General features: G+C 52.0%; 1 protein-coding gene across 1 annotated transcript; it reads right to left on the bottom strand.

Annotated features, from left to right (window-relative positions):
- Positions 1-4222: 4222 nt before the first annotated feature.
- OLIG1 (oligodendrocyte transcription factor 1) lies at positions 4223-6458 on the bottom strand. The gene has a single exon (XM_021669475.2). It carries the CDS (start codon positions 6350-6352, stop codon positions 5549-5551), a length of 804 nt encoding a protein of 267 aa, XP_021525150.1. The 5' UTR covers positions 6353-6458; the 3' UTR covers positions 4223-5548.
- Positions 6459-9926: the final 3468 nt, after the last annotated feature.

Below are 9926 nucleotides of genomic sequence, written 5' to 3'. Positions count from 1 at the left end.
CTCTTGTGATTTTGAAGTCTCCTGGTTGTACGACTTTGGCATTCTCTAAGGAGTTCCCCACATTACTTAGAAGCTTCTGGGATGCAACAGCCCTTATAGAATCCCAGTGCTGGGAGCCTGTTACTGGGCCCTGTTACCTTGGGCTGGTGCTGAAGGTGCAGAGCCTGCTGTCAGGGGTACCTGTCCTCTATCCCAGGCCACCACTGCAGAGGGGCCTGTTGGAGAATCACTCGTGTCCATGAAAAACACTCAGCAAAAAGATGCCGACGATGTTGACACACGTTCCAGCAGGGTCAGGATGTCCAGCGTCCACATGAAAACACTGCAAGGCAGCCACGGAGGAGAAAGTCTCTGGAGCTGTGCCCTCAGAAGCCGTTTTCCCCCCTCGTGCCCCGCTGCCCTTGTCTGTCAGCCATCTGCATCCTCACGTTCCGAACCCTAATGACAAACCTGTAACCATCAAAGGATCTCTCACAGGAGTTGCCTTGCCTCTGCCACTCCCTGTCACCAATCTGGGCCTCTCTTGGGGCTAGGGGATGAGGCTGCCGAGAAAGATCAGGTGACTCAATGGCAGCCTGGTCAGCCAGTAAGGGATTGGCCCTGAGCCTATCTGTCCTGGATGCCACTGTCAGGGCAGACCACAGGCTGAGCAGAGAGGCTGGAAGAGACCAGAGCACTGAGATTTTCTAGGGGACAGAAGAACACGCTCAGCTCTGGGTGGGGACCTCCTGTTGGGATTCCCATTACCTGTCTCACCAGGACAGACCAAGGAAGCAGCCTGTGCTTCCCCAAAGCAGGCACTAGTCCCTGGCATTGCCACCTCCAGCCACCTGTGTGGCTTTGATTGTGGCTCCTGACCCTCCTGGACCTTATGCAGTAGAAAGAAGAGAAAATGGATAATTTGCAAGTGCCCTTGCCTGACAGCATTTGTGATACTCAGATACAATTTGGGACCTGCGGTCTTTGTCCCAGGTAGTGGCCTACCTGTGTGCTCTGTCCTCTGTGGTCACCATGGAAGGCTGAGCGTGGATGTGAAACACATTCTTTTTGCTTTCCGTCGAGGCATTCTCCTGCCCCTCTCCCCCCGCCCCTACAAGTGTCATGCAGCCTGTAGTGTTTAAGGACTTGGAATATTCAGCTGCTTATCCTGAGCTCAGAGCTTGCCTGGCCTGTCAACAGCGGCGGGAGGGAAGGGGGAAGGTTTGCGGAGAGCTCCTAATCCCGTGTGAGCAGAAAGAATGTGGCTTGATTTCTTTCCAGGCATTCCAGCTTTTTTGCTGGGCTTAGTTAAAAATGACAGAATGGGAACTGCTTTAAGAGTGATTTTCTGATCTCTCCATAAATAACGAGACTAGTTTGTGTATAGGTTTTGAGGACGATCTTGCTACTCTAGTTTGGTACCTTAACCGGATCTTACTTGGAAACAGTATTTCTAGTGCCTTTCCCCACAACTAAACTCTCCTGGATAAAAGTGAATTCACGTTTTTGAAAAACATGGCATTTTTCACCCCATTGCTTGGTGAGCCTACTTCAGTGAATGTGGTAATCTTCTTACTGAATATTTATTGTGTGTGCAGAAGAGGGGTGGGGCAGCGAGGAGGCAGGAAAATACCTTCTGAGGGAAATATACTTTCCCAGTCAATGCGCTGTATGCCCAGGGAGCAAAACCATCAACTGAAAGACTCTTCCCAACCATCACCTTGCACTTGGCAAGTTCATCAGGTACCCTTCCATAGCAGAAGGAAAAGCCCCCCGCCCCCCGCCGAACCTTTTTTCTGGCTGGGTTCCTCAATGCCACAGGAGGCCCCAGGGGGGTCTAGCTAGCAGGCTGAGGCTCGTACCCAGCCTCACCTGCACACCTGGGCATTCAGCAAAGACCAAACACCTTAAAGCAGAGGGCAGCATGGAAGCTCTTTTGTTCATCATCTGAACTTTAGTAAATGGAAATATTGTCCATGATTGCAGAGGAGCCTCTTCCTTGAAGGAGCCACCTACCCTCTAAGCTGTGTATTTCACAAGGTTACATTTTTATGCCTGTTTTCATCAGTTTCCCTTAGAGAACACCTGTAAATAGACCATCACTGAGGGCTAGGCAAATCCCATCGTGTATTTAATCTGCTCTCTGTTTACCGATTGCTCACCTGGACTCCGATACATATAACAACATAATTTCTCAGGACCTTGTGTATTTTCCCATTAGGTTCTGTTTACTTTATTGCTGGGACCTCACTTCAATGGTTGGCTGGATGCAGGGAACTTTTTTGACAGTGAGCCAAGGGTTCCTTCTCATTTTGCTTCTGAGGTCTTAGAGTGTCTTTCTCCAGGAACCTTACCAAGACCCTCGCAGCTGTCCCAACCCCTTCAAAGCCCGGCTTACACTTGTTTCCTTCTGCACAAAGCCCACTCCAGCTAAAATCAAGTCAGGTGGGCAGTTTAGCGAGCTCCTTTGCTGGTGTGACATAGCTCTGAAGATTTCTAAAAGCAGCTCCATGCTCTAGAACACACGTCTAAGCTTCAACCCTGTGCATGCAGAATGCACTGCCCTGCTATAGACAGAGGTTGAACGGTCTGACTTTGCATTGTGGACGCTGTATTTAGTTACCTTTTATCCGTTTCCGCCTGCAGGACTCTTCAGTGCCTGCTGGTACGGTTTTTTAGGATATAAATTCCTTATATGGAGCAAGTCTGCGAATCTTGCTTGGCACAATGGCCAAAAACACGCTACATGCAGGCAGATAAGTGTTTCGATGGCACCTGAAACAGCTTAATTTATTTATAGCCTTTGGCCTTTCTGAAAAGCATGATAGGCTGTAATTTTCTCAGTTAAATAAAAAAAAATCACACATGTAGAGTGTTACCTTTCCTATAAGGCATGGGTGGCTTCTTCCCATTTACAAATAAAGACAGGCAGACCCATTTTCTGCCTTGTAGCTTTGTGCTCCTTTTAAGGATGATGTTTGGAATGACAGAGGCATCTAGGTGCTGGTGTTGAGACTGTGGGAGAAATCGTTTATTTCTAGTCTCTTACGAGTATTTTTGTTTCAAGGAGAACCTGGTTTGCTTTTGATTTCATTGACTTTCACTTTTCCCCGCTGCCCCTTGCCAAGATATAAAGTAAGCAAAGACAGGCACTGAATAAATAGAAGGCCACAATTCAAATCTACTTTGATAAAAGCTGGTGACTTTGCTGGCGGCAGAGTCTAGGAAGCCTGAGAAATCGTCTTTTGGAATGAGTTGGTGCATAGAGCACCTTCTGCCGTGCCACCTCCTGACTTCTCCTTGAGGAAATAGACACAGCCTGGTAGCCTGGCAATGCCATCCCTCCAGCCTCTCCCACCTCCTTCCCCCACCTCCAAAGTGAGTACTCATTTTCTCTAAACATATATATGCCTCAGATAAGCCAACGTGGATAAAACTGAGTAAATCATCTCTGGTTTGCTTTCATTTTCCTCAAGTTAAAGGGGACACTAGTTCTCCACTACTCCCCTACATTAAACAGTGGCTGATTTCATTAATAATGATGTAGTGTTTTAATATTGCATGTGAGCAGGTCAGCCTTCCAAATTCTTCTTAACAGCACCAAACAGACAAAAAAGCTTTCTTCACCTCTTAGGAGAATTGAGTGGCATTCAATGTCATCATTGCAGGAGACAATTCTAACCCCATTTAAGTGATACGGGGTAGGTGAGTGCAGCAGCAGGAAGCTCATACCTGTGTGGTATTAAGCCTCTGTCCACGGATACAGAAAATGTGGATTTCTCGGAAAGATGTTGAGCTATAATTTTATGATAAAGGTATTGTTTAACCCATTTTCCAGGGGGCGAAGTTGTAGTTAAAAGAGACCTGTGCCTGAAGCTTGGCAAAGAATGAATTCCTGGAATTACCTCTCTCCCTTCTCTATCCCATTCTCTATCCCACCCACCCACTCACCTACAAACCTCACATTTCCCAGGGATGCCTGAACTTGAACTACAGTTGCCTGTTCGTTGGATTATTTTACAAATCAGGAAGTCACGTTTAAGTTTTGTTTTTAAGCAAGCTCAAATGTTGGTTATGCTACTTGTGGGGAAAGGGAGAGGAAAGGTGAATCTCGAGTTCTAAGTTGCCTTTCTCACGTGGAATCCCGGTCATTTACCTACCTACCTTCACCCCGAGGTTCTAAATCCACTAGGGTACAAGGACTTTTTTATTACCAAACAAATCAGACGAAAAATGTAAAACATCAGGCTTTCAATGTTTTATTTTGTTGATTCTGTACAGAGCCAGGAAACAAGGTTAGAAGTAAAATAAAGTGCCAGTTAAATTCAGCTACTACCAACAACCAAAACCTTAAACATAGAAAATCAAAGCAAACTGTGGAAAGGTCATAGCATAACTTTGGGTAAAGGAATTTGTTAACGTCTGTAACAAATCGAAACCGACCACGTATGTAGCTCTTCAACTGCAAGATGGCGAGAAGGAAGACCTGCGGGGCGCGCTGGTCAAGGGCCCGGCCCGCTAAGGAACCGCGGAAAGCGCCTTCTCGCCGTCGCCACCGCAGCTGGGATCAGCCGAGCCGCGGGCGGTTCGGGGTTCCCGGTCCTCCTGCGCGTCTTTTAATGAGAACGTTAATTAGCGGTCTTGACAGGACGGCGACTGTGAAACGCCTGGTTACCTATTTTAGTAATTCAGGAACACTGCGTGCAAGGCGGTTTGGTTTTCGTTTTTAAGCAAGCTCAAATGTTGGTTACGCTACTTTTGGGGAGAGGGAGACGACAGGTGAGTTCTAAGTTGCCTTTCTAAGAAGACCCCAGGATTTAAGAGGGAATGCTCTCCGCTACAAAATACCTGTTGCTCAAGTCTCAGATATAGCTCTCCAAACAGCTGGTTTACAAAAGCGGACCCACGTCCCAACCCAGCGCACCCTGCGTTGTCCTCGCCCCCACCCGCCGCCGAGGGTTTGTCCATCTGCCACGTCCCAGACCGTCTGCGTCGCCTAACTGGTCTTTCTCTGCATCTTGAGGTCCAGCGGCCTCTTCTGATAGGACCTGGCCGGTGAGAACTAGGGCGCCCGTGGCCTCTGGCCGGGGAGAAGGAAAAGAACCACCCCTCCGCCCCCGCCGCTGCTAGAGCGCAGCCCTTCCGCCTGGGAGCCAGGGTGCTCCGCTCCGGGGAGGTCGCGCTCGGGGGGTGGCCTCTCACCGCACCCGGGCCGCGCCAACCACAGCACGGCGCCCTAAATTCTACATCGGCCCCGCGAAGCGCGAAACTCCAGGCACTCAGAGAGAGCTGTGCTGGGTGAGAGCGAGCGCTTTCTGCTCAAAGCCGCTGGAACCGACCCAGAACCCCAAACAGCCCCGACGCGCCAACGAACATCCGCTCCGGTCACTTTAGCTTCCCAGGGGTGGGGGCGGGGAAGGGGGTGCCTGACAGTCCCTTCCTCTGGACTAGAAGGTTCGAAATGCTCTCCTTGCTCGGCCTCGCTCTCCCTGACGCAGGGCGCAGGGACGCGGAGAAGCTGAGCGGCGGGAGGCCGGGCCGAGGTCGCGCCCCAGGCCCGGGCAGGCCCTCACTTGGAGAACTGAGCCTGCACGGCGGCCAGGCCCAGGCTGGCCGGGACCAGGTGCGGAAACTTGCAGACGGCGCAGGTGCAGAGGCCGGGGCCGCCCGCGCCGCCGCCGGGGAGCGCGAACTGGCCGCACGGCGGTTCGTCCAGCGCCAGCGACAGGTACTTGGCGGGGCGCAGCGCGTCGGGGGGTCCGACAGCGCCGGGCGCCAGCAGCACGGAGCCGGGTGCGGCGGCGAGCAGGGGCAGCCCGGCCAGCAGCAGGCGCGGCGCGGCGGGCCCGCCGCCCTCGCCCAGCGCGCGGCGCAGCTCCTGCAGCGAGCTGCCCAGCAGCAGGATGTAGTTGCGGGCGAGCAGCAGCGTGGCGATCTTGGAGAGCTTGCGGCCGGGCGCGCCCTGGCAGTGCGCCGCGGAGTAGGGCAAGATGACCTCGCGCAGCGCGTCCATGGCCAGGTTCAGGTCCTGCATGCGCTTCCGCTCGCGGCTGTTGATCTTGCGCCGCAGCTGCTGCTGCTGCTCCTCCTTGGCGTCCGGCCGGGCGCTGCCGCCTGCGTGCGCGCCGGACCCGGGCCCGGTGCCTGAAGGCTCGGCCGGCGCCTCCGGCTTCTCGCGCGCAGCCTTGGGGAGGAGGGGGGCCGTCGTGGAGGAGGAAGAGGAGGAGGAGGAGGAGGAGGAGGAGGAGGGCGGCTGCCTGTAGCCCACCAGCTCGTAGAGGGAGGCCCCGAGCTGCAGGTCTCCGGGCCGCTGTGGCCGCAGCATGGTCCCGGGGGCCGCGTTCACGCGCGCCTGGGAAACCGCATAGTACATCTGGGAGGCGGTGGGGGCGGCCGAGGACGCCCTTCAGGAACGCCCCGGGGTGGGCAGGTCGGCAAGCCGCCCCTCCCCGCGGACCTGCGCGCGGGGAGCCGATGGTGGGGCCCTGGCCCGCGCCCGACCCCTTTAAACCCGGCTTGGGAACCTGCGGGGCCGCGGGCGACGGGGCGCAGCCAATGGAGGCGTGAGGCCGGGCACAGCCGCGTGTTCATTGGCTGCTGGCGTCGGGGCCGCGCGGAGGTGCGGCTGGCACCACTCTAGGAGGTTATTGAGAGCGCCTGTGCCAGCGGCGCGGGACAGGGTCCCGAGGCGGAGTAAGGGCACCTTTTCCAGCAGCGCGGCTGTTCCAGGAGGATTGGTCGCACTGGTCAGGCTGCAACTCACGTGCCTTCCTCCAGCAATTGTCTACTTGTCAACCTTCCCCATGCTTTTTTTTTTTAAACTGTGATCTAATATTCTTAACATAAAATTTACTATCTTATTTTTAGACTACTGTTCAGTAATGTTATATACGTTTGTGTGCACATTAAGTTGATTTAAATTAAATTCACACAATTGTGCAACCAATCTCCAGAACTCTTTTCAACTTGCAACCCTGAAACTCCACCCATGAAACAACTCCCCACTTCCCCTCCCTGAGCTCCTGGAATTCGCCCTTCTGTTCTGTCTCCAGGAATTTGTTCTACTTTAGGTCCTTCATGTAAGTAGAATCATACAGCACTTGTCTTTTAGTGACTGACTTCTTTCATTTAGCCTACTGTCTTCAAGGTTTATTCATGTTGTAGCATGTATCAGAAATTTCTTCCTTTTCAGGGCTGAATAATATTCCAGTATATGGATATACCACATTTTGTTTATCCATTCATTCGTGGATGGCCATTTGGGGTGCTTTTGGCTGTTGTGAATTATGCTGCTTTTCTTTCCTTAAAATACATGATTTCCTGCAGGTTCAGATCACTAAATTTCTGGACTAAATGACAAGTAGCATTAAGATGGTTCCTCCCTGCCACTCCCAACATCCTTCCCCATCCCTCTGACTGAAAGGTCTTTAGGGACAAAGGAGCCTTTGGGTTGGGTTTGTCTCCTCCAAAAAGGGGGTGATCTACCAGCAACTGGACTCTTGCTTAAGCAAATGTCAGTCAGAAATTGGCCTCTTTTTAGAAACAAAACAAAACACCCACATAGTCCTATTGATTGAAGGTGGGAATGAATCATTTTCTTTGCCAAATAAAATAGCATTACTTGGTGGCTATGGACATTTTCTGCCCCCAGCACCAGTGCCTACTACTACAACTTGTCAATGTCCTGGGGTAGAGGGCCTTTTGGCATCTAAACATCTACCATCCAATATGCCTATTTAAATGCAAATGAATGAAAATAAAATTAAGTTAAAATTGAGTTCTCCAGTTGCACTAGCATTACTTCAAGTTCGTAGTCCTCACAGGTGCTAGTGACTGAACAGCACAGATATAGAACATTTCCATCTTCACAGAAAATTCTACAGGACAGTGCTGAGCTACAGTGTGACAGAAGGAAAATGAGCCTCCTTCACCCTGGGGCTCTTTGGTGTGAAAAGAGAGATGCAATTGAAGGGCCTGTCCATTTCTACCAGTGGAGCTGATCTCTGCTCTAGGAGCCCGTGGCTGTGCTTGCTGGTTTCAGGACTGCTTTGTTCTGGTTTTCTTCCACCAGTATTTCCCACATGCGTTCGCTCTGATCTCTGTTTCTGACCTCCAGCTCTGCCTGTAGCATCCTGCCCATGCCTCAGGTTCAGCTCCAACTTTGCTTTCTTCTGGAAGCCTTGGTGATTTCTCCTCTTCCTCCTCTCTTGACTCTTGGCAAACAATTGATAGCATTTCTTCATAGCCTAGACTGTGTTCTGTGGATGCCATCTCTGCATTCGACTCTGATTGTTTTCGGGTAGGGACCACCCCTTCATTTCTGCATCCTCCCAAAGCCTAGCACAGTGCTTGACACTGTGTGTCCTGGACATCTCTAAGGATGGCCTGAAATCTCCATTAGCTCAGAGGCTCATTCCTTAAATGTACAAACTCCTGACAATGCTCTAACCCAAGCATTTCCTAACGGTTTTATAGAGAGGGAAGGAACCCAGCAGGACCCCCTGCCTCTCAGAGGAGTCTGGCCTGACATCGTTCTGGGGGCCCCACTTTAAGAGAGAGAGGGAAGCCTTGGCAGGAAGGAGACCGGTTCTTAAGCAGAACCATACTAAGCAGGAACGAAAGAGAGAGACCAAGAGAATAGCCTTGAAAGTTTCAAGCAATTAAGTCTAACACCTCACTAGTCATTTTGCCTTCTGTTAAAACAGCTTACTCTCAAATCATTTTTACAGATACTTATACACTTGGTTCTCATGAGACCCCTGTGAGCTGGGCCTTTTTGATCCCTTGCTGCTCATGATAAAACAGGCTCCCAGAAGGCAGTAGACTACTGTGCCTTCAGACAGATCAGGCAGAGCTGCCCCATCAAGGACTGGCTTCCTGAATTCCCTTCAGCAGAACCAGACTTCCAGGAAGCCCAAGAGAGGGGTGTGATGGGGCGGGTTGGGGACTGGGTGTAGGGATGGCGGGGCCAGCCTAGGCTATGCCAATATTGATGAGTTGGTGGGTTCCAGTCATGTTCCCCAGGAGAGTGTCCCCAGAATCCTGCCACCATAAACCCTGCTCCAGCCTCTTTGGCAGTGCCCATTCTCACTGTCAGGACCTTCTGTCCTGTAGCTGAGGTGCCAGATTGGGGCAGGCCCTAGTGACCTCCCCCTCCAGCTTCCTCCTCTGCCCACAGCCTAGGCGGGGCCCCTAGGGCCTTACCCTCCCATCAGGAAGAGGAAGTGAATGGGGGAGACAAAATCTAAAGGCTTGGCTAGAGTTGCCTAACTTGTACCCTCCCCATTTCCCACCCCCATGAAGGGGCACCCAGGAATCAAAGAGATGGAGACACGCATGCTGCTTTTGCCCCCAGAAGCACCCCTCTTTCCTGCGGGTGTCCCTGAGGGTTTTCTTTAGACTTAAGTTTCACCTCATCTCCTCCTTCTTGGAAAACTTCTCTCTCCCTCAGCCAAGGATACTATCAACTGGACATGCTGTGTGTTTCAGTCTCTTGGTAGAGGGACCCAGAAGAGGGTTCTGGGTGGCCATCCAGCTCTAGCCTGGGCACGGGATTTGGGGCTGGTTGGAGCTGGTGACTTAGACGGTCCCTTGTGCTGGGCTCAAGCAGCGGCATGCAAAGCGTGACAGCTGGCAAGGGCCAGCCAGTTACTGTGGCCGCTGGCACGGGCCCCGGGGACTGTCTCAAGGGGAGGCAGCTGCTGCGGCCTCCCACATTGAGGACATGCTTGGGGAGCAACTTGTGTCCACCATAACAACCGCTCTTGTCTTTGCCTAGAGGGGCTTGTGTGTGTGTGTTGGTGATTCCTTTCACTCTGCAGAGGTGTGCGCATCAGATTTCCTTTTCCTTGTGTAGAAACCTAGTGTCTCCTGCCCATTCCCCCATCCCTGCCACCTACTCTTGCTTTGGGTCAAAAAGCTTGGACCTTGGAAATGGCAGACACTGA

The sequence above is a fragment of the Aotus nancymaae genome, unplaced genomic scaffold (genome assembly GCF_030222135.1).
Source record: "Aotus nancymaae isolate 86718 unplaced genomic scaffold, 86718_ANA_hifiasm-v0.15.2.pri h1tg000022l_1, whole genome shotgun sequence".
In the NCBI taxonomy this organism is placed as follows: Eukaryota; Metazoa; Chordata; class Mammalia; order Primates; family Aotidae; genus Aotus; species Aotus nancymaae.
This window is presented reverse-complemented; position numbering and strand designations above follow the sequence as displayed.

Excerpts from the sequence above, each read along its gene's own strand:
- OLIG1 (XM_021669475.2), bottom strand. The coding sequence starts at position 6,352 with ATGTACTATGCGGTTTCCCAGGCGCGCGTGAACGCGGCCCCCGGGACC.